This window comes from Oncorhynchus masou, chromosome 24, assembly GCF_036934945.1.
Source record: "Oncorhynchus masou masou isolate Uvic2021 chromosome 24, UVic_Omas_1.1, whole genome shotgun sequence".
NCBI classification, from domain to species: domain Eukaryota; kingdom Metazoa; phylum Chordata; class Actinopteri; order Salmoniformes; family Salmonidae; genus Oncorhynchus; species Oncorhynchus masou.
Window position 1 is genome coordinate 98,021,953 of NC_088235.1, and position 25,930 is coordinate 98,047,882.

General features: G+C 41.3%; 1 protein-coding gene across 2 annotated transcripts in view; it reads left to right on the forward strand.

Moving 5' to 3' along the window:
• gmds (GDP-mannose 4,6-dehydratase) overlaps positions 1 to 25,930 on the forward strand; it is a 263,992-nt gene that overhangs the window by 193,286 nt on the left and 44,776 nt on the right. For both annotated transcript variants that reach the window (XM_064935818.1, XM_064935817.1), the window contains 2 exons: positions 4,846 to 4,964; positions 8,412 to 8,508. In XM_064935818.1, the coding sequence (XP_064791890.1) occupies positions 4,846 to 4,964; positions 8,412 to 8,508 (216 nt within the window). The remainder of the gene's footprint in view (positions 1 to 4,845; positions 4,965 to 8,411; positions 8,509 to 25,930) is intronic.

Consider the following 25,930-nt stretch of genomic DNA (forward strand, 5'->3'; position numbering starts at 1 on the left):
TCTGTTATCTCATTCTGGTAGTGATTTATACACGGTGTGGTGGTCTGTTATCTCATTCTGGTAGTGATTTATACATGGTGTGGTGGTCTGTTATCTCATTCTGGTAGTGATTTATACATGGTGTGGTGGTCTGTTATCTCATTCTGGTAGTGATTTATACATGGTGTGGTGGTCTGTTATCTCATTCTGGTAGTGATTTATACATGGTGTGGTGGTCTGTTATCTCATTCTGGTAGTGATTTATACATGGTGTGGTGGTCTGTTATCTCATTCTGGTAGTGATTTATACATGGTGTGGTGGTCTGTTATCTCATTCTGGTAGTGATTTATACATGGTGTGGTGGTCTGTTATCTCATTCTGGTAGGTATTTATACATGGTGTGGTGGTCTGTTATCTCATTCTGGTAGTGATTTATACATGGTGTGGTGGTCTGTTATCTCATTCTGGTAGTGATTTATACATGGTGTGGTGGTCTGTTATCTCATTCTGGTAGTGATTTATACATGGTGTGGTGGTCTGTTATCTCATTCTGGTAGGTATTTATGGTGTGGCGGTCTGTTACATGGTGTGGTGGTCTGTTATCTCATTCTGGTAGTGATTTATACATGGTGTGGTGGTCTGTTATCTCATTCTGGTAGTGATTTATACACGGTGTAGTGGTCTGTTATCTCATTCTGGTAGTGATTTATACATTCTGGTGTGGTGGTCTGTTATCTCATTCTGGTAGTGATTTATACATGGTGTGGTGGTCTGTTATCATTCTGGTAGTGATTTATACATGGTGTGGTGGTCTGTTATCTCATTCTGGTAGTGATTTATACAAGGTGTGGTGGTCTGTTATCTCATTCTGGTAGTGATTTATACATGGTGTGGTGGTCTGTTATCTCATTCTGGTAGTGATTTATACATGGTGTGGTGGTCTGTTATCTCATTCTGGTAGTGATTTATACATGGTGTGGTGGTCTGTTATCTCATTCTGGTAGTGATTTATACAAGGTGTGGTGGTCTGTTATCTCATTCTGGTAGTGATTTATACATGGTGTGGTGGTCTGTTATCTCATTCTGGTGATTTATACATGGTGTGGTGGTCTGTATCTCATTCTGGTAGTGATTTATACATGGTGTGGTGGTCTGTTATCTCATTCTGGTAGTGATTTATACATGGTGTGGTGGTCTGTTATCTCATTCTGGTAGTGATTTATACAAGGTGTGGTGGTCTGTTATCTCATTCTGGTAGTGATTTATAAAAGGTGTGGTGGTCTGTTATCTCATTCTGGTAGTGATTTATACACGGTGTGGTGGTCTGTTATCTCATTCTGGTAGTGATTTATACATGGTGTGGTGGTCTGTTATCTCATTCTGGTAGTGATATATACACGGTGTGGTGGTCTGTTATCTCATTCTGGTAGTGATTTATACATGGTGTGGTGGTCTGTTATCTCATTCTGGTAGTGATATATACACTTTGTGGTGGTCTGTTATCTCATTCTGGTAGTGATTTATACACGGTGTGGTGGTCTGTTATCTCATTCTGGTAGTGATTTATACATGGTGTGGCGGTCTGTTATCTCATTCTGGTAGTGATATATACACTTTGTGGTGGTCTGTTATCTCATTCTGGTAGTGATTTATACATGGTGTGGTGGTCTGTTATCTCATTCTGGTAGTGATTTATACACGGTGTGGTGGTCTGTTATCTCATTCTGGTAGTGATTTATACACGGTGTGGTGGTCTGTTATCTCATTCTGGTAGTGATTTATACACGGTGTGGTGGTCTGTTATCTCATTCTGGTAGTGATTTATACACGGTGTGGTGGTCTGTTATCTCATTCTGGTAGTGATTTATACACGGTGTGGTGGTCTGTTATCTCATTCTGGTAGTGATTTATACATGTGGTGGTCTGGCGGTCTGTTATCTCATTCTGGTAGTGATTTATACATGGTGTGGTGGTCTGTTATCTCATTCTGGTAGGTATTTATACATGGTGTGGTGGTCTGTTATCTCATTCTGGTAGTGATTTATACAAGGTGTGGTGGTCTGTTATCTCATTCTGGTAGTGATTTATACATGGTGTGGTGGTCTGTTATCTCATTCTGGTAGTGATATATACACTTTGTGGTGGTCTGTTATCTCATTCTGGTAGTGATTTATACATGGTGTGGTGGTCTGTTATCTCATTCTGGTAGTGATTTATACACGGTGTGGTGGTCTGTTATCTCATTCTGGTAGTGATTTATACACGGTGTGGTGGTCTGTTATCTCATTCTGGTAGTGATTTATACATGGTGTGGTGGTCTGTTATCTCATTCTGGTAGTGATTTATACATGGTGTGGTGGTCTGTTATCTCATTCTGGTAGTGATTTATACATGGTGTGGTGGTCTGTTATCTCATTCTGGTAGTGATTTATACATGGTGTGGTGGTCTGTTATCTCATTCTGGTAGTGATTTATACATGGTGTGGTGGTCTGTTATCTCATTCTGGTAGTGATTTATACATGGTGTGGTGGTCTGTTATCTCATTCTGGTAGTGATTTATACATGGTGTGGTGGTCTGTTATCTCATTCTGGTAATGATTTATACATGTCGTGGTGGTCTGTTATCTCATTCTGGTAGTGATTTATACATGGTGTGGTGGTCTGTTATCTCATTCTGGTAGTGATTTATACATGGTGTGGTGGTCTGTTATCTCATTCTGGTAGTGATTTATACATGGTGTGGCGGTCTGTTATCTCATTCTGGTAGTGATTTATACATGGTGTGGTGGTCTGTTATCTCATTCTGGTAGTGATTTATACATGGTGTGGTGGTCTGTTATCTCATTCTGGTAGTGATTTATACATGGTGTGGTGGTCTGTTATCTCATTCTGGTAGTGATTTATACATGGTGTGGCGGTCTGTTATCTCATTCTGGTAGTGATTTATACATGGTGTGGTGGTCTGTTATCTCATTCTGGTAGTGATTTATACATGGTGTGGTGGTCTGTTATCTCATTCTGGTAGTGATTTATACACGGTGTGGTGGTCTGTTATCTCATTCTGGTAGTGAATTATACAAGGTGTGGCGGTCTGTTATCTCATTCTGGTAGTGATTTATACATGGTGTGGTGGTCTGTTATCTCATTCTGGTAGTGATTTATACATGGTGTGGTGGTCTGTTATCTCATTCTGGTAGTGATTTATACACGGTGTGGTGGTCTGTTATCTCATTCTGGTAGTGAATTATACACGGTGTGAGAATTTGAACAGAGGGAGAAGAGATCAAATGTGTGGAGCGAGACGGCCAACTGCTGCTGTGTCCAACTGCACCGCATTAAACGTGCTGATGGGCTTATCACACACACACGCACAGACACACACACACACACACACACACACACACACACACACACACACACACACACACACACACACACACACACACACACACACACACACACACACACACACACACACACACACACACACACACACACACACACACACACACACACACACACACACACACACACACACACACACACACACACACACACAGCTACAGCCCATAAAGCATGCTGATGTGCTCTTCAGAGAGCTGTGTTGAGAGGAGAAACAGAGAGATGCAGGAGTGTTAGTCAGCTAAGTAGGAATCTGGACCCACACCAGCCAACTCCAGCCACTCACACACACACACCTACATTACCTAGTCTACCGTCTGGAATTCAGCTCTAAGCATCAGGAATCAGAGGAATCTCACTGAATCTCTGAAGGGTGTGTGTGAACACATCAGTCCGTCCGCCCATGTGTGCATATTTTGCGTGTGTGTGTGTGTTTCTCCCTCCCTGTAATCAGGGTGGATGTGTTAGGGGTCAACTGATCTGACCTCTTGGCTCAAGTTCACCATAAATATTATGGAATCATCATCTGTATAGACCCTCTATGACTGTCTCTCAAATGTCACCCTATTCCCTTAATAGTGCACTACTACCCATAGTCCCTGGTCAAAAATAGTTCACTATAAAGGGAATAGAGTGCCATTTGGGATGCACATCTGACTGTTTAATATAGTGCAGCTCAGACCCAGGACTATCAGCTTTCATCTGGGAGATATAGACTAATAATAATTGTGCTCTGTATGAACCAGCTCAGGGCTTGGAGATCAAGTCTGAACACAACAACAAGTCAAGATGGTTGATCTTACTGTTTTTATCCCTGTAGAGCAACATCATCTCAGAAAGTAGGTCTGTTTGAAAGTGAACATTATATGGGAGTATGTCTGTCTGTCTGTCTGTCTGTCTGTCTGTCTGTCTGTCTGTGAATATAAAAATAAATACTATGTAAGCGTTGTGCGTGTGTGTAAGACAATTAGAATACTATGCGAAAGTGTGTTTGAATGATAAAATACTATGTGAGTGTGTGTGCCAGTGCAAAGGGCCTCTGGGAGCTCTCTCTCCTCCTTTCCCACGGTACGTGCCCCATGAGCCTTTGCAGTGACGTCAGGACAGAGGTATGGTTGGTGTGGACGCCCCTCTCTGAGGTCACAGGTTCACTTCCTTTCTGTCAGATACAGGAACATGTTGGTTCTACTCCAATCTGTGTGACCAATCACGTGTCACTCTCTGTTTGTCTCTGATCTAGCAGTGATTTGTTTAACCTCTCCTCCCTCTCTCTCCATCTCTCTCTCTCTCTCTCTTTCTCTCTCCCTTTCTCTCTATCTCTCTCCCTCCCCCTCTCTATCTCTCTCTCCCTATCTCTCTCTCTCTCCATCTCTCTCCCTCCCTCTCTCTCCCCATCTCCATCTCTCTCCCTCTCGCCATCTCTCTCTCACTCTCTCTCTCACTCTCTCTCTCTCTCTCTCAGGCTATGTGGCTGATGCTTCAGCAGGAGGAGCCAGAGGACCTTGTCATAGCGACGGGGGAGGTCCATAGTGTCAGGGAGTTTGTGGAGAAGTCCTTCAAACATGTGGGCAAGACCATTGTGTGAGTATATTCACACATACACATGCATGCACACACATACTCACAACACACACATCAATCGTCAGAGATGTACGAAGTCAGACATACACACCTGCGAATGTAATATGTGTGTATACATTCATACCATCTTGTAGTACAGGTAGATCATTCAGACAGAGATGTTGTAGTACAGGCAGATCATTCAGACAGAGATGTTGTAGTACAGGCAGATCATTCTTACAGAGATGTTGTAGTACAGGCAGATCATTCAGACAAAGATGTTGTAGTACAGGCAGATCATTCTTACAGAGATGGTGTAGTACAGACAGATCATTCAGACATAGATGTTGTAGTACAGGCAGATCATTCAGACAGAGATGTTGTAGTACAGGCAGATCATTCTTACAGAGATGTTGTAGTACAGGTAGATCATTCAGACAGAGATGTTGTAGTACAGGCAGATCATTCAGACAGAGATGTTGTAGTACAGGCAGATCATTCAGACAGAGATGTTGTAGTACAGGCAGATCATTCAGACAGAGATGTTGTAGTACAGGCAGATCATTCAGACAGAGATGTTGTAGTACAGACAGATCATTCAGACAGAGATGTTGTAGTACAGGCAGATCATTCATACAGAGATGTTGTAGTACAGGTAGATCATTCAGACAGAGATGTTGTAGTACAGGCAGATCATTCAGACAGAGATGTTGTAGTACAGGCAGATCATTCTTACAGAGATGGTGTAGTACAGGCAGATCATTCAGACAAAGATGTTGTAGTACAGGCAGATCATTCTTACAGAGATGGTGTAGTACAGACAGATCATTCAGACAGAGATGTTGTAGTACAGGCAGATCATTCTTACAGAGATGGTGTAGTACAGACAGATCATTCAGACATAGATGTTGTAGTACAGGCAGATCATTCAGACAGAGATGTTGTAGTACAGGCAGATCATTCTTACAGAGATGTTGTAGTACAGGTAGATCATTCAGACAGAGATGTTGTATTACAGACAGATCATTCAGACAGAGATGTTGTAGTACAGGCAGATCATTCAGACAGAGATGTTGTAGTACAGGCAGATCATTCTTACAGAGATGTTGTAGTACGGGCAGATCATTGAGACAGAGATGTTGTAGTACAGGTAGATCGTTCAGACAGAGATGTTGAAGTACAGGCAGATCATTCTTACAGAGATGTTGTAGTACAGGCAGATCATTCAGACAGAGATGTTGTAGTACAGGCAGATCATTCTTACAGAGATGTTGTAGTACAGGCAGATCATTCTTACAGAGATGTTGTAGTACAGGCAGATCATTCAGACAGAGATGTTGTAGTACAGGCAGATCATTCAGACAGAGATGTTGTAGTACAGGCAGATCATTCTTACAGAGATGTTGTAGTACGGGCAGATCATTCAGACAGAGATGTTGTAGTACAGGTAGATCGTTCAGACAGAGATGTTGTAGTACAGGCAGATCATTCTTACAGAGATGTTGTAGTACAGGCAGATCATTCTTACAGAGATGTTGTAGTACAGGCAGATCATTCAGACAGAGATGTTGTAGTACAGGCAGATCATTCAGCCAGAGATGTTGTAGTATGGGCAGATCATTCAGACAGAGATGTTGTGATACAGGCTGGTCATTCAGACAGAGATGTTGTAGTACAGGTAGATCATTCAGACAGAGATGTTGTAGTACAGGCAGATCATTCAGACAGAGATGTTGTAGTACAGGTAGATCATTCAGACAGAGATGTTGTAGTACAGGCAGATCATTCAGACAGAGATGTTGTAGTACAGGCAGATCATTCAGACAGAGATGTTGTAGTACAGGCAGATCATTCAGACAGAGATGTTGTAGTACAGGCAGATCATTCAGACAGAGATGTTGTAGTACAGACGGATCATTCAGACATAGATGTTGTAGTACAGGCAGATCATTCAGACAGAGATGTTGTAGTACAGGCAGATCATTCAGACAGAGATGTTGTAGTACAGGCAGATCATTCAGACAGAGATGTTGTAGTACAGACGGATCATTCAGACATAGATGTTGTAGTACAGGCAGATCATTCAGACAGAGATGTTGTAGTACAGGCAGATCATTCTTACAGAGATGTTGTAGTACAGACAGATCATTCAGACATAGATGTTGTAGTACAAGCAGATCATTTTGACGGAGACATTGTGATACAGGCTGGTCATTCAGACAGAGATGTTGTAGTACAAGCAGATCATTTAGACGGAGACGTTGTGATACAGGCTGGTCATTCAGACAGAGATGTTGTAGTACAGGTAGATCATTCAGCCAGAGATGTTGTAGTACAAGCAGATCATTTAGACGGAAACGTTGTGATACAGGCTGGTCATTCAGACAGATGTCAGTGACATGTTTTGTCTGCTACAGACACCGAAAGGAAGGAAGGAGGAAGAGGGAAATATAAAATCTAAAGAGTGATAGAGGGGGAAGAAGAGGTAGACCCCAGGACAGCTGTGGTTTATGAGTTGCCCTTCACTCAATTTACTGATGAACATCTCCCTTTCTCTCTCACTCTCTCTCTTTCTCTCCCTCCATTCCTCTTTCTGTCCCTCCATTCCTCTCTCTCTTTGTCTCCCTCCATTCCTCTTTCTGTCCCTCCATTCCTCTCTCTCTTTGTCTCCCTCCATTCCTCTTTCTGTCCCCCCATTCCTCTCTCTCTTTGTCTCCCTCCATTCCTCCCCCTCTCTTTGTCTCCCTCCATTCCTCTTTCTGTCCCTCCATTCCTCTCTCTCTTTGTCTCCCTCCATTCCTCCCCCTCACTTTGTCTCCCTCCATTCCTCTCCCTCTCTTTGTCTCCCTCCATTCCTCCCCCTCTCTTTGTCTCCCTCCATTCCGCTCTCTCTTTGTCTCCCTCCATTCCTCCCCCTCTCTTTGTCTCCCTCCATTCCTCCCCCTCTCTTTGTCTCCCTCCATTCCTCCCCATCTCTTTGTCTCCCTCCATTCCTCTCTCTCTTTGTCTCCCTCCATTCCTCCCCCTATCTTTGTCTCCCTCCTTTCCTCCCCCTCTCTTTGTCTCCCTCCTTTCCTCCCCCTCTCTCTGTCTCCCTCCATTCCTCCCCCTCTCTTTGTCTCCCTCCATTCCTCCCCTCTCTTGTCTCCCTCCATTCCTCTCTCTTTTGTCTCCCTCCATTCCTCCCCCTCTCTTTCTCTCCCTCCATTCCTCTCTCTCTTTGTCTCCCTCCATTCCTCCCCCTCTCTTTCTCTCCCTCCATTCCTCTCTCTCTTTCTCTCCTTCCATTCCTCCCCCTCTCTTTCTCTCCCTCCATTCCTCCCCTTTCTCTCAATCTTTATTTCTCTCCCTCCATTACTCCTCTTCCTCTTTCTTTCTCTTATTCTCACTTTATCTCTTACCATTCTTCTCTCTCTCTCTCTCTCTCTCTCTCTCTCTCTCTCTCTCTGTCTCAATCTGTCTCTCCAGGTGGGAGGGGAAAGATGAGAACGAGGTTGGTCGTTGCCAGGAGACAGGGGTGATTCATGTGAAGGTGGACTCCAAGTACTACCGTCCTACTGAAGTGGTGAGTCGTGTGTGTGTGTATGTGTGTGTGTGTGTGCGTGTGTGTGTGTGCGTGTGTGTTGGGGGATGATGAAGTGGTAATGCACCAACCTGACCTGTCTCACTTTTAGGGTCCTTCTATAGAGCAGGCAAATGCCTCCGACAGCTCAGTTTAAAACAACAGGTACAGCTGAGCTGTCTGATGGGGTGTGTGACTTTGTTTCAGTCCATCTACGGGTCTTTTGTGATTATAATGTTACAGACAGAGAAATGCAGGGAGTGAACAGTATGGGATGTTTGTATCATGTTCATAGCCTGATATTCCCTTTAATACATGACTGAAGGTTGTTATTCTTTCAACACATGATTTATTTATTTCAACACATAGAATTATAATATCAGTGTTTACTGTTCTGCTCTCCGGGGATTGTTTGTGGGACCATATAGTTATCAGCCTTAACATGATCAGTAGACATCTGTAGGTCCAGCTCCCCCTCTCTCTTATTGTGTTGCTTTCTTAACAGCTGGAAATAGCTGGTTGTCTTCTCTGAAGGTAATGAATATCCTGTCAAGTCATATTGAGACACGCAACACTCTACGGTTGTGGTCTTATTACATGTGTACTGTGAGTTAGATTTATTCCTTATTTTATTGGTCAGTTTGCGGCAGGTCTTTCTGTGTTGAGTGAAGAACCTTCTCAGAGTCTGTAAGATGAACTGTGTTGAGAGAGAGAGCGAGGGGGGAGGGTGATATCCAAAAGGGGGGAGAGCTAAACATGGAGATAAAGAGATCCCTCTGTCATCACTGTGCCCTGGGGGGGTCCGCGGGTTCCCCTGGGGGGGGGGGTAGCATTGCCCCAGGGTGTTTGGGACAGGATTAGGGTAGTGTTTAAACTGCAGGACCCTCTGAACTATGAGATGGCCCTGGAGGATTAGGACCCAGCTGAGTGATGCTGCAGGATTATAGAGGAATCACTGGTGACTGATGGATGGGATGGACTTTCACACACACCTGGGGATGAAGTACTCTGTCTGGGGAGAGAAAGTAGATGCCGGAGGGAACCACTGTCTGTCCTCTTATAGACTGGAGATGAAGTACTCTGTCTGGGGAGAGAAAGTAGATGCCGGAGGGAACCACTGTCTGTCCTCTTATAGACTGGAGATGAAGTACTCTGTCTGGGGAGAGAAAGTAGATGCCGGAGGGAACCACTGTCTGTCCTCTTATAGACTGGGGATGAAGTACTCTGTCTGGGGAGAGAAAGTAGGTGCCGGAGGGAACCACTGTCTGTCCTCTTATAGACTGGAGATGAAGTACTCTGTCTGGGGAGAGAAAGTAGGTGCCGGAGGGAACCACTGTCTGTCCTCTTATAGACTGGAGATGAAGTACTCTGTCTGGGGAGAGAAAGTAGGTGCCGGAGGGAACCACTGTCTGTCCTCTTATAGACTGGGGATGAAGTACTCTGTCTGGGGAGAGAAAGTAGATGCCGGAGGGAACCACTGTCTGTCCTCTTATAGACTGGAGATGAAGTACTCTGTCTGGGGAGAGAAAGTAGGTGCCGGAGGGAACCACTGTCTGTCCTCTTATAGACTGGAGATGAAGTACTCTGTCTGGGGAGAGAAAGTAGATGCCGGAGGGAACCACTGTCTGTCCTCTTATAGACTGGAGATGAAGTACTCTGTCTGGGGAGAGAAAGTAGATGCCGGAGGGAACCACTGTCTGTCCTCTTATAGACTGGGGATGAAGTACTCTGTCTGAGGAGAGAAAGTAGGTGCCGGAGGGAACCACTGTCTGTCCTCTTATAGACTGGAGATGAAGTACTCTGTCTGGGGAGAGAAAGTAGGTGCCGGAGGGAACCACTGTCTGTCCTCTTATAGACTGGGGATGAAGTACTCTGTCTGAGGAGAGAAAGTAGGTGCCGGAGGGAACCACTGTCTGTCCTCTTATAGACTGGAGATGAAATAGGAGCAGGACGTTTAGTTAGTTATGGATGTAAAACAGACTGGTTGAACTAGGTAGAGAAAGTTTACACTTGGACACATGATCAAAGAGATCCAGGGGGGTGAGGAGAGGAAGAGAGGGGAATTGTACAGTTTGAGGATTCTTGATTATTTGCACTCTTGCTCTCTGGCTCTCCTTGTCTCTGTGGGTGTCTTTTCACTCTCTCTCTCTCCCCTCAGTAACTCCAGGTGAAAGCAGGCAGGTTATAAGAGTATTTAAAGAGAAAGAGGAGAGAATGAGGAGCATTTAGCCTCTGACCCCTGAGACAGGAAGTGTGTTTGACACTGCTCCTGCGGCTTAGCATTGTTCCCCTGTTCAACTGGAAGTACCTGTCATCGTGTGTGTGTGTGTGTGTGTGTGTGTGCGTGCGTGCGTGCGTGCGAGCGAGTGCATGTATCAAGGGTCAGGATACAATACTCAGTCAAACACGAATGTGATTGAAAAAGTGATTAGCACAGCTAAGTTATTCACACCACTTGACTTTTTCCACATTTTGTTGTGTTACAGCCTGAATTTAAAATGTATTAATTTAGATTTTGTGTCACTTGGCTAAAACACAATACCCCATAATGTCAACGTGGAATAATGTTTTTAGACATTTTTACCAATTAATTAAAAATGAAAAGCTGAAATGTCTTGAGTCAATAAGTATTCAACCCCTTTGTTATGGCAAGAATACATAAGTTCAGGAGTAAAAATGTGCTTAATAAGTCACTGTCACGTCTAATCAAGGTGGGTGGAATCAGGCGCAGAGAGCAGATAGCGATATAAAGTTTTATTCTCCGGTGAACAAAATAAACAACGGTCAACCCAAATACAGACAGGGTGAATATATCCAACACAGGATAAAGACTAACCGGAGAATAATAAACAGCAAACACCGACAGACAAAATGAATGGCAAAATAAACAATCCCGCACAAAACAAGGGCGGGACAACCTACATTAAATACAGACACTAATAAACTAAACAACACACAGGTGAAACCAATTAGACAAAACCAACAGATACACGAAAAAGTTATCGGTAGTGGCTAATAGGACGGTGACGACGACCGCCGAGCACCGCCCGAATGGGCAGGAGAGCCAACTTCGGCGGAAGTCGTGACAGTCACAAAATAAGTACCTCATCTCTGTACCCCACACATACAATTATCTGTAAGGTCGAACAGTGAATTTCAAACACAGATTCAGCCATAAATACCAGGTATGTTTTCCTATGCCTGACGCAAAAACAGGCACCTATTGGTAGATGGTTAAAAAATAATAATAAAGCAGACAATGAATATCCCTTTGAGCATGGTGACGTTATTAATTACAATGGATGGTGTATCAATACACCCAGTCACTACAAAGATACAGGCATCCTTCCTAACTCAGTTGCCGGAGAGGAAGGAAACCACTCAGGGATTTCACCATGAGGCCAATGGTGACTTTAAAACAGTTACAGAGTTTAATGGCTGTGATGGGAGAAAACTGAGGATGGATCAACAACATTGTAGTTCCTCCACAATACTAACCCAAATGACAGAGGGAAAAGAAGGAAGCCTGTACAGAATACAAATATTCCAAAACATGTATCCTGTTTGCAATACGGCACTAAAGTAAACCTGCAAAAAATCTGGCAAAGAAATTAACCAGAAGGTTGCGAGTTCAAACCCCCGAGCTGACAAGGTACAAATCTGTCGTTCTGCCCCTGAACAGGCAGTTAACCCACTGTTCCCAGGCCGTCATTGAAAATAAGAATTTGTTCTTAACTGACTTGCCTGGCTAATAAAAGGTAAAATAAAAAAATAAAAAATAAAGTAACCTAAAACACAAGGCCAAATATACGCTTGAGTTGCTTACCAAGACGACATTGAATGTTCATGAGAGGCCTAGTTACAGTTTTGACATAAATCATCTTGAAAATGTATGGCAAGACTTTGAATGTGAATTATAATTGAATTATAATTTGAATGTGAATTATAATTCACTTTGACAGTGAATTATAAGTGAAATCATCTCTCTGTAAACAATTGTTGGAAAAATGACTTGTGTCATGCACAAAGTAGATGTCCTAACCGACTTGCCAAAACTATAGTTTGTTAACAAGAAATTTGTGGAGTGGTTGAAAAATGAGTTTTAATGACTCCAACCTAAGTGTATGTAAACTTCAGACTTCAACTGTATATATATTTCACTTATAATTGACTGTATCACAATTCCAGTGGGTCAGAAGTTTACATACACTAAGTTGACTGTGCCTTTAAACAGCTTGTAAAATTCCAGAAGATTATGTCATGACTTTAGAAGCTTCTGATTGGCTAATTGACATCAGTTGAGTCAATTGGAGGTGTACCTGTGGATGTATTTCAAGGCCTACCTTCAAGCTCAGTGCCTCTTTGCTTGACATCATGGGAAAATCGAAAGAAATCAGCCAAGACCTCAGAAAAAAAAATTGTAGACCTCCACAACTCTGGTTCATCCTTGGGAGCAATTTCCAAATGCCTGAAGGTACTACGTTCATCTGTACAAACAATAGTAGGCAAGTATAAACACCATGGGACTCGTTCTGTCTCCTAGAGATGAACGTACCTTGGTGCGAAAAGTGCAAATCAATCACAGAACAACAGCAAAGGACCTTGTGAAGATGCTAGAGGAAACAGGTACGCAAGTATCTATATCCACAGTAAAACGAGTCCTATATCGACATGACCTGAAAGGCCGCTCAGCAAGCAAGAAGCCATATGCATATCCTATCTTCTGGGCCTGAGTAGAAGGCAGTTTCATTTGGGCACGCTTTTCATCCAAAATTCCAAATGCTGCCCTCTACCCTAGAGAAGTTAATAAGACATTTGTGGAGTGGTTGAAAAAAATAGTTTTAATGACCACCCTAAGTATATGTAAACTATATGTAAACTTCCGACTTCAACTGTATACTGTATGTGAGTGTGTCTGTAACATATTTATATACTGTATGTAAGTGTGTCTGTAACATATTTATATACTGTATGTGAGTGTGTTTGTAACATATTTATATACTGTATGTGAGTGTGTCTGTAACATATTTATATACTGTATGTGAGTGTGTCTGTAATTTATATACTGTATGTAGTGCATGTGTCTGTATTTATATACTGTATGTGATTTATATACTGTATGTGAGTGTGTCTGTAACATATTTATATACTGTATGTGAGTGTGTCTGTAACATATTTATATACTGTATGTGAGTGTGTCTGTAACATATTTATATACTGTATGTGAGTGTGTCTGTAACATATTTATATACTGTATGTGAGTGTGTCTAACATATTTATATACTGTATGTGAGTGTGTCTGTAACATATTTATATACTGTATGTGAGTGTGTCTGTAACACATTTATATACTGTATGTGAGTGTGTCTGTAACACATTTATATACTGTATGTGAGTGTGTCTGTAACATATTTATATACTGTATGTGAGTGTGTCTAACATATTTATATACTGTATGTGAGTGTGTCTGTAACATATTTATATACTGTATGTGAGTGTGTCTGTAACATATTTATATACTGTATGTGAGTGTGTCTGTAACATATTTATATACTGTATGTGAGTGTGTCTGTAACATATTTATATACTGTATGTGAGTGTGTCTGTAACATATTTATATACTGTATGTGAGTGTGTCTGTAACATATTTATATACTGTATGTGAGTGTGTCTGTAACATATTTATATACTGTATGTGAGTGTGTCTGTAACATATTTATATACTGTATGTGAGTGTGTCTGTAACATATTTATATACTGTATGTGAGTGTGTCTAACATATTTATATACAGCCCCTCGGGACAGCGGAGGGGAGATGTAGATAAGGGGGAGGATGCACAGAGGGAGGCAGCAGGTGTATTCTGGTCTGGTGGTGTTGTCGAGGGTGACTGATACATGTACCGTAGAGTGAATGCTGGCCCATGTTGTCTTCAATTCTTCCCACAATTGTGTTAAGTTGGCTGGATGTCTTTTGTGTGGTGGACTGTTCTTGATACACGCAGGAAACTGTAGAGCGTGAAAAACCCAGCAACGTTGCAGTTCTTGACATAAACTGGTACACCTGGCATTTACTACCACACCCTGTTCAAATGAACTTACATTTTTTGTTTTGCCCATTCACCCTCTAAATGGCATACGTACACAATCCATGTCTCAAGGCTTAAAAATCATTCTTTAACTCATCTCCTCCGCTCCATCTACACTGATTGAAGTGGATTCACCTTGTCAGTCTGTCATGGAAAGAGCAGGTGTTCTTAATGTTTTGTATATTCAGTGTATATGTAAAATTGAAGGTGGTATGGTTAGTTAGGGAGTATAGCCTAGCCCTTGATATTTGCTTGATGGGTCAATTAAAAACCGTAAAATGGTTAGAAGTCATTCTGTGTGGAATAAGAGAGAGTTTCTTTGTTTGGCTGTACATGTTCATTGACTCTCAGCAAAACTGCCTGAACCATAAACTGTAGCCTACCCACTGCTATCTGTTAACCTTTAATTCAGGTGATGGAGCTGTCATTCACTCTGGGCTTTCTCCATCACAGTACAAGACACAGCTAGTCGCAGTGGTTGGTTCAGGTTGAGCTCAGACAAACAGTCTAGAGTACAGGACAGCGTTCAGGTGGGGTTTATTTTTGTGCTCATCGCTTAATGGTTTATGTTTTATATTTCTGGTTGTCATGGAGATGGTATTTAAGTGGTGTGTGCTTTTTATTTCTGTTGGATGTGATTGTGAATGCCAACTGTGATGAGGCCTCTGATGGGTGGACAGAGAATTGGAGGTTAGGGAAAGAAAGTCACAGCTGATGAGATTCTCACTTGTTTGTCTCTGCAGAAATGGAGATAAGAGAAGGTTTAGGGTTAGTTGGAATACTGTGAACATTGTGTCTGTATGAGTGTATCACAAAAACTTTGTGTGTGTTTGCGTGCGTGTGTGTGTTAATGCATCATATTCCCAGGTTCATGTGTCGCTGTGGGCATAAACCGCTGTGTGGTGATTGACAGCTCAGCTCTGTGGTTTGCCTCAAGGCCCTCAGGCAGATGGAGGAGGGATGAGGGGGGTGATAAATGGGAAGTTGTCTCCTTTTCTCTCGGTCTGTATTTTTCTACAATTCAATTTCAATTTAAGGGCTTTATTGTCATGGGCAACATATGGTTACATTGCCAAAGCAAGTGAAATAGATAATGAACAAAAGTGAAATAAACAATACAAATGTGCAGTAAACATTACACTCACAAAGGTTCCCAAAGTATAAAGACATTTCAAATGTATTGTTATGTCTATATACAGTGTTGTAAGGATGTGTAAATAGTTAAAGTACAAAAGGGAAAATAAATAAACATAAATATGGGTTGTATTTACAATGGTGTTTGTTCTTCACTGGTTGCCCTTTTCTTGTGGCAACAGGTTACAAATCTTGCTGCCGTGATTGCACACTAGAGCTCGACCGATTCATTGGAATGTAATTTCAAGTTTTCATAACAATCGGAAATTGGTATTTTTGGGCGCCGATTTGCCAATTTTTTTTTTATATATTTTTTTAATTTTTATAATATACCTTTATTTAACTAGACAAGTCAGTTAAGAACACATTCTTATTTTCAATGACGGCCTAGAAACGGTGGGTTAACTGCCTTGTTCAGGGGCAGCTTCGATGGTGGCTGTTGTCGTTGTGTTGCTGGTTCGAGCCCAGGGAGGAGCGAGGAGAGGGACGGAAGCTATACTGTTACACTGGCAATACCAAAGTGACTATAAGAACATCCAATAGTCAAAGGTTAATGAAATACAAATGGTATAGAGGGAAATAGTCCTATAATTCCTACAAATAGTCCTATAAACTACAACCTAAAGCTTCTTACCTGTGAATATTGAAGACTCATGTTAAAAGGAACCACCAGCTTTCATATGTTCTCATGTTCTGAGCAAGGAACTTAACCGTTAGCTTTCTTACATAGCACATATTGCACTTTTACTTTCTTCTCCAACACTTTGTTTTTGCATTATTTAAACGAAATTGAACATGTTTCATTATTTACTTGAGGCTAAATTGATTTTATTGATGTATTATATTAAGTTAAAATAAGTGTTCATTCAGTATTGTTGTAATTGTCATTATTATAAATAAATAATTGACCGATTAATCGGTATCGGCTTTTTTGGTCCTCCAATAATCGGTATTGGTATCGGCGTTGAAAAATCATAATCAGTCGACCTCTATTGCACACTGTGGTATTTCACCCAATAGATATGGGAGTTTATCAACATTGGATTTTTTTTCTAATTCTTTGTGGTCTGTGTAATCTGATGTAAATATGTGTCTCTAATATGGTTATACATTTAGCAGGAGGTTAGAAAGTGCAGCTCAGTTTCCACGTGTTTATGTGGGCAGTGTGCACATAGCCTGTCTTCTCTTGAGAGCCAGGTCTGCCTACGGTGAACTTTCTTAATTGCAAGGCTATGCTCACTGAGTCTCTACATAGTCAAAGCTTTCCTTAAGTTTGCGTCAATCACAGTGGTCAGGTATTCTGCCACTGTGTACTCTCTGTTTAGGGCCAAATAGCATTCAAATCAAATCAAAATCTAATTTATTTGTCACATACACATGGTGAGCAGATGAAATGCTTGTGAGAAATGCTTGTGCTTCTAGTTCCGACAATGCAGTAATAACCAACGAGTAATCTAACCTAACAATTCCAAAACGTCTACCTTATACACACAAGTGTAAAGGGATAAAGAATATGTTCTCGTTTGCATTGGGGTTTTTTGTGAATTCATTCCAATGTGTCAAGTAATTATCTTTTTGTTTTCTCATGGCTTAGTTGGGTCTAATTATTTTTGCTGTCCTGTGGCTCTGTTTGTGTTTGTGAACAGAGCCCCAGGACTAGCTTGCTTAGGGGATTCTTCTCCAGGTTCATCTCTCTAGGTGATGGCTTTGTTATGGAAGGTTTGGGAATCACTTCCTTTTAGGTGGTTGTAGAATTTAACTGCTCTTTTCTGGGATATTGGCCTAATTCTGCTCTGCATGCATTATTTTGGTGTTTTACGTTGTACACTGAGGATATTTTTTCAGAATTCTGCATGCAGTCTCAATTTGGTGTTTGTCCCATTTTGTGAATTCTTGATTGGTTAGCGGACCCCAGACCTCACAAGCATAAAGGACAATGGGTTCCATAACTGATTCAAATATGTTTAGCCAAATCCTAATAAGGTATGTCAAATTTGATGTTATTTTTGATGGCATAGAAGGCCCTTCTTGCCTTTTCGCTCATATCGTTCACAGCTTTGTGTAAATTACTTGTGGTGCTGATTTTTAGGCCGAAGTACAGTTGAAGACATAAGTTTACATGCACTTAGGTTGGAGTCATTAAAACTAGTTTTTCAACCACTCCACACATTTCTTGTTAACAAACTATAGTTTTGGCAAGTCGGTTAGGACGTCTACTTTGTGCATGACACTGCACAACAACTGTATCACAATTCCAGTGGGTCAGAAGTTTACATACACTAAGTTGACTGTGCCTTTAAACAGCTTGGAAAATTCCAGAAAATGATGTCATGTCATTAGAAGCTTCTGATAGGCTAGTTGACATCATTTGAGTCCATTGGAGGTGCACCTGTGGATGTATTTCATGGCCTACCTTCAAACTCAGTGCCTCTTTGCTTGACATCATTGGAAAATCAAACGAAATCAGCCTCAGAAAAGACCTCAGAAAAAAAATGTAGAGATCCAAAAGTCTGGTTCATCCTTGGGAGAAATTTCCAAATGCCTGAAGGTACTATATTCATCTGTACAAACAATAGTACTAACAACAGTATGCTCATACCGCTCAGGAAGGAGACGCGTTCTGTCTCCTAGAGATGAACTTACTTTGGTGCTAAAAGTGCAAATCAATCCCAGAACAACAACAAAGGACCTTGTGAAGATACTGGAGGAAATGGGTACAAAACTATCTATATGCACAGTAAATCTAGTCCTATATCGAGATAACCTGAAAGGCTGCTCAGCAAGGGAGAAGCCACTGCTTCAAAACTGCCATAAAAAAGCCAGACTACGGTTTGCAACTGTACATGGGGACAAAGAGGAAAAACAAAGTCACGGTATTGGAGTGGCCATCATAAAGCCCTGACCTCAATCCTATAGAAAATGTGTGGGCAGAACTGAAAGAACGTGTGCGAGCAAGTAGGCCTACAAACCTGACTCAGTTACACCAGCTCTGTCAGGAGGAATGGGCCAAAATTCACCCAACTTATTGTGGGAAGCTTGTGGAAGGCTTCCCGAAACATTTGACCCAAGTTAAACAATTTAAAGGTACTGCTATCAAATACTAATTGAGAGTATGTAAACTTCTAACCCACTGGGAATGTGATGAAAGAAATTACAGCTGAAATAAATCATTCTCTCTACTATTATTCTGACATTTCAGATTGGCCTAAAACAGAGATTTTTTACAAGGATTAAATGTCAGTGAATTGTGAAAAACTGAGTTTAAATGTATTTGGCTAAGGTGTATGTAAACTTCAGACTTCAACTCTATGTTTGGGTTTTTTTGTGTGCTCTCGGGCAACTGTGTCTAGATTAAATTTGTATTTTTGGCCTGGCAACTGTGCCTTTTGAGATTTACTGTCAGAGCATGACAGAATCTGTGCAGATGATCTAGGTGCTGCTTTAGGTCCTCCTTGGTTAGGGACGGAAGCATCAGATCATCAGGAAACAGTAGACATTTGACTTCTAGTTGGGTGAGGCCGGGTGTTGCAGACTGTTCTAGTGCCCTCGCCAATTTGTTAATATATATATTGAAGAGGGTGGCGCCCAAGCTGCATCCCTGTCTCACCCCACGGCCCTTTCTCTCTCTTTCCTCTATACCTGTTGCTCTGTTTCTAACTTCTCCTCCTTTCCGTATCTCTTTCTCTCTGCTGGTGTCTCTACTGTCTGTCAGAATGATATGAGACAACAGTCAGGTAGACAGTGAGACAACAGTCAGGTAGATAGTGAGACAACGGTCAGGTAGACAGTGAGACTACAGTCAGGTAGACAGTGAAACAACAGTCAGGTAGACAGTGAGACTACAGTCAGGTAGACATTGAGACTACAGTCAGGTAGACAGTGACGCAACAGTCAGGTGACAGTGAGACGGTGGTTAGTTGAGCTTGGTTTGTTAGAGAGGGAGAGACAGATTAGTGTTTAATTGTGGATGACATTCTTTTATGGAAACCTCTCTAGTCTCTGTTTCTCATACCCGTTAAAAGGAGCGGTTTGACGCCTGCCCAAAAAAGATAGTGTGATAAACAGCCTATCTATCTCTTTGTCTCTGAGCATTACCTTGTGTGTCACTGGGTTTGATTAACGACACATTGAATAGCGAGATGATTTAAGAGTTTCAAGTTATCGGATGAAGCCAAGAATGTATTTCTCAGAATGTTGGGGAATGAAACCTGTTTTGTGATGTCACTGATTTGATGATGTCATTGGGGTTGGCACAGGTACGAGCAGGAGGTTATTCTTCTCTGCTGTCATTTGATTGACAGCTCTGGATTGGGCCTACAGTCACACAGTTCAGAGACTAAGGTGTTCCCACCATGAGTAATATGTACGTGAAAATTACAGTTCATCCAAGTCACGTACACACATTCCCTCCAACCCAACCCACCCACACATCATACAATACACAGCCTATTCACTGACCATTCATTCACTCATTGTAAGATATAGTCTTTGGCTTATCAACTAATTGAGAAAGGTGTATCTCTTTTTGCCTTTAAGAACTCAGTCACAGCAATGCTCTCTAGACACATGTATTTGTTACCCAATGTAATCATGTCATTCATGGACACTTTCACGGACACTAACACTAACTTTCCTTATAGGTACTGTACCTGATATTCTATCAGATGTGTTGCTAACTGTCTAATATCAATGCTGACTGTTTGTACTAAATGCAGTGACCAATTAGGAAGAGTCCCCGCTCCTCTTTATTTACACTCCTAGATCTGTCCCTCTCCTCTTTATTTACACTCCTAGATCTGTCCCTCTCCTCTTTATTTACACCCCTAGATCTGTCCCTCTCCTCTTTATTTACACTCCTAGATCTGTCCCTCTCCTATTTATTTACACTCCGAGATCTGTCCCTCTCCTATTTATTTACACTCCTAGATCTGTCCCTCTCCTCTTTATTTACAATCCTAGATATGTCCCTCTCCTCTTTATTTACACTCCGAGATCTGTCCCTCTCCTATTTCTTTACACTCCTAGATCTGTCCCGCTCCACTTTATTTACACTCCTAGATCTGTCACTCTCCTATTTATTTACACTCCTAGACCTGTCCCTCTCCGATTTATTTACACTCCTAGATCTGTCCCTCTCCTATTTATTTACACTCCTATATCTGTCCCTCTCCTATTTATTTACACTACTAGATCTGTCCCTCTCCGATTTATTGACACTCCTAGATCTGTCCCTCTCCTCTTTATTTACACTCCTAGATCTGTCCCTCTCCTCTTTATTTACACTCCTAGATCTGTCCCTCTCCTCTTTATTTACATCTGTCCTCTCCTCTTTAGATCTGTCTGTCCCTCTCCTCTTTATTTACACTCCTAGATCTGTCCCTCTCCTATTTATTTACACTCCTAGATCTGTCCTCTCTTTATTTACACTCCTAGATCTGTCCCTCTCCTCTTTATTTACACTCCTAGATCTGTCCCCTCTCCTCTTTATTTACAATCCTAGATTTGTCCCTCTCCTCTTTATTTACACTCCTAGATGTGTCCCTCTCTTCTCTATTTACACTCCTAGATCTGTCCCTCTCTTCTTTATTTACACTCCTAGATCTGTCCCTTCCTCCTCTTTGTCCCTCTCCGATTTATTTACACTCCTAGATCTGTCCCTCTCCTCTTTATTTACACTCCTAGATCTGTCCCCTCTCCTATTTATTTACACTTAGATCTGTCCCTCTCCGATTTATTGACACTCCTAGATCTGTCCCTCTCCTATTTATTTACACTCCTAGATCTGTCCCTCTCCTCTTTATTTACACTCCTAGATCTGTCCCCTCTTTATTTACACTCTTCTGTTTACAATCCTAGATTTGTCCCTCTCCTCTTTATTTACACTCCTAGATGTGTCCCTCTCTTCTCTATTTACACTCCTAGATCTGTCCCTCTCTTCTTTATTTACACTCCTAGATCTGTCCCTTCTCCTCTTTATTTACACTCCTAGATCTGTCCCTCTCCTCTTTATTTACACTCCTAGATCTGTCCCTCTCCTCTTTATTTACGCTCCTAGATCTGTCCCCTCTCCTCTTTATTTACAATCCTAGATCTGTCCCTCTCCTCTTTATTTACACTCCTAGATGTGTCCCTCTCCTTTTTATTTACACTCCTAGATCTGTCCCTCTCTCCTGTATTTACACTCCTAGATCTGTCCCTCTCCTCTTTATTTACACTCCTAGATCTGTCCCTCTCTCCTGTATTTACACTCCTAGATCGGACCTGCTCCTCTTTGCATGGACAGAGAGATAAAACCTAGTAGGAAGAATAAATCTGTCCCTATCCTCTTTACAGAGCTAAAGAGATCTGTCCCTCCTCATACACCATCTGTCCCTCTACCTGGAATAGATCTGTCCCCTCTCCTCTTTATTTAACCTGATCTGTCCCTCTCCTCTTTAATAGTTTGAATTAAAGCATACATACCTGTGAGCATTTGAAGTAAAGCATACATACAGTGGGGCAAAAAAGTATTTAGTCAGCCACCAATTGTGCAAGTTCTCCCACTTAAAAACATGAGAGATCTGTCCTCTCCTAATTTTTACATCATAGGTACACTTCAACGATGACAGACAAAATGAGAAAGAAAATAACAAAAGTTTATCTCAATACTTTCTTATATACCCTTTGTTGGCAATGACAAGAGGTCAAACGTTTTCTGTAAGTCTTCACAAGGTTTTCACACACTGTTGCTGGTATTTTGGCCCATTCCTCCATGCAGATCTCATCTAGAGCAGTGATGTTTTGGGGATGTTGCTGGGCAACACGGACTTTCAACTCCCTCCAAAGATTTTCTATGGGGTTGAGATCTGGAGACTGGCTAGGCCAGTCCAGGACCTTGAAAAGCCACTCCTTCGTTGCCCAGGCGGTGTGTTTGGGATCATTGTCATGCTGAAAGACCCAGCCACATTTCATCTTCAATGCCCTTGCTGATGGAAGTAGGTTTTCACTCAAAATCTCACGATACATGGCCCCATTCATTCTTTCCTTTACACTGATCAATCGTCCTGGTCCCTTTGCAGAAAAACAGCCCCAAAGCGTGATGTTTCCACCCCCATGCTTCACAGTAGGTATGGTGTTCTTTGGATGCAACTCAGCATTCTTTGTCCTCCAAACACGACGAGTTGAGTTTTTACCAAAAAGTTCTATTATGGTGTCATCTGACCCATATGATATTCTCCCAATCTTCTTCTGGATCTCCAAATGCTCTCTAGCAAACTTCAGACGGGCCTGGACATGTACTGGCTTAAGCAGGGGGACACGTCTGGCACTGCAGGATTTGAGTCCCTGGCGGCGTAGTGTGTTACTGATGGTAGGCTTTGTTACTTTGGTCTCAGCTTTCTGCAGGTCATTCACAGGTCCCCCAGTGTGGTTCTGGGATTTTTGCTCACCGTTCTTGTGTTCATTTTGACCCCACAGGGTGAGATCTTGAGTGGAGCCCCAGATCGAGGGAGATTATCAGTGGTCTTGTATGTCTTTCATTTCCTAATTATTGCTCCCACAGTTGATTTCTTCAAACCAAGCTGCTTACCTATTGCAGATTCAGTCTTCCCAGCCTGGTGCAGGTCTACAATTTTGTTTCTGGTGTCCTTTGACAGCTCTTTGGTCTTGGCCATAGTGGAGTTTGGAGTGTGACTGTTTGAGGTTGTGGACAGGTGTCTTTTATACTGATAACAAGTTCAAACAGGTGCCATTAATACAGGTAACCTGAGTGGTGGACAGAGGAGCATACATACTTAAATTTGAAGAAGTTACAGGTCTGTGAGAGCCAGAAATCTTGCTTGTTTGTAGGTGACCAAATACTTATTTTCCACCATAATTTGCAAATAAATTCATTATAAATCCTACAATGTGATTTTCTGGATTTTTTAAATCATTTTGTCTGTCATAGTTGAAGTGTACCTATGATGAAAATGACAGGCCTCTCTCATCTTTTTAAGTGGGAGAACTTGCACAATTGGTGGCTGACTAAATACTTTTTTGCCCCACTGTACCTGTGAGCGTTTGAAGTAAAGCATACATACCTGTGAAATAGTTTGAAGTAAAGCATACATACCTGTGAAATAGTTTGAAGTAAAGCATACATACCTGTGAGCGTTTGAAGTAAAGCATACATACCTGTGAGCGTTTGAAGTAAAGCATACATACCTGTGAGCGTTTGAAGTAAAGCATACATACCTGTGAGCGTTTGAAGTAAAGCATACATACCTGTGAGCGTTTGAATTAAAGCATAAATACCTGTCAAATAGTGTGAAGTTAAGCATACATACCTGTGAGCGTTTGAATTAAAGCATACATACCTGTGAGCATTTGAATTAAAGCATACATACCTGTGAGCGTTTGAAGTAAAGCATACATACCTGTGAGCGTTTGAAGTAAAGCATACATACCTGTGAAATAGTTTGAAGTCAAGCATAAATACCTGTCAAATAGTGTGAAGTTAAGCATACATACCTGTGAGTGTTTGAATTAAAGCATACATACCTGTGAAATAGTTTGAAGTAAAGCATACATACCTGTGAGCGTTTGAAGTAAAGCATACATACCTGTGAGCATTTGAAGTAAAGCATACATACCTGTGAGCGTTTGAATTAAAGCATAAATACCTGTCAAATAGTGTGAAGTTAAGCATACATACCTGTGAGCATTTGAAGTAAAGCATACATACCTGTGAGCGTTTGAATTAAAGCATAAATACCTGTCAAATAGTGTGAAGTTAAGCATACATACCTGTGAGCGTTTGAAGTAAAGCATACATACCTGTGAGCATTTGAAGTAAAGCATACATACCTGTGAGCGTTTGAAGTAAAGCATACATACCTGTGAGCGTTTGAAGTAAAGCATACATACCTGTGACGTTTGAAGTAAAGCATACATACCTGTCAAATAGTGTGAAGTTAAGCATACATACCTGTTTGAGCATTTGAATTAAAGCATACATACCTGTGAGCATTTGAATTTGAATTAAAGCATACATACCTGTGAGCATTTGAATTAAAGCATGTTTGAAGTAAAGCATAAATACCTGTCAAATAGTGTGAAGTTAAGCATACATACCTGTGAGCGTTTGAAGTAAAGCATACATACCTGTGAGCGTTTGAAGTAAAGCATACATACCTGTGAAATAGTTTGAAGTCAAGCATAAATACCTGTCAAATAGTGTGAAGTTAAGCATACATACCTGTGAGCGTTTGAATTAAAGCATACATACCTGTGAGCATTTGAAGTAAAGCATAAATACCTGTCAAATAGTAAAGCATACATACCTGTGAGCGTTTGCATACATACCTGTTTTGAATTAAAGCATACATACCTGTGAGCATTTGAATTAAAGCATACATACCTGTGAGCGTAAAGCATTGAAATAGTAAAAGCATACATACCTGTGAAATTTGAATTAAAGCATACATACCTGTGAGCATTTGAATTAAAGCATACATACCTGTGAGCGAAGTAAAGCATACATACCTGTTTTGAATTAAAGCATAAATACCTGTCAAATAGTGTGAAGTTAAGCATACATACCTGTGAGCGTTTGAATTAAAGCATACATACCTGTGAGCATTTGAATTAAAGCATAAATACCTGTCAAATAGTGTGAAGTTAAGCATACATACCTGTGATACCTACCTGTGAGCGTTTGAAGTAAAGCATACATACCTGTGAGCATAAGTAAGGCATACATACCTGTGAGCATACATACTGTGAGCGTTTGAAGTAAAGCATACATACCTGTGAAGTAAAGCATACATACCTGTGAGCGTTTGAATTAAAGCATACATACCTGTGAGCATTTGAATTAAAGCATAAATACCTGTCAAATAGTGTGAAGTTAAGCATACATACCTGTGAGCGTTTGAATTAAAGCATACATACCTGTGAGCATTTGAAGTAAAGCATACATACCTGTGAGCATTTGAATTAAAGCATACATACCTGTGAGCATTTGAATTAAAGCATACATACCTGTGAGCGTTTGAAGTTAAAGCATACATACCTGTGAGCATTTGAATTAAAGCATACATACCTGTGAGCATTTGAATTAAAGCATACATACCTGTGAGCGTTTGAAGTAAAGCATACATACCTGTGAGTTTGAAGTTACATACCTGAATTAAAAAGCATACATACCTGTGAAATAAAGTTTGAAGTAAAGCATACATACCTGT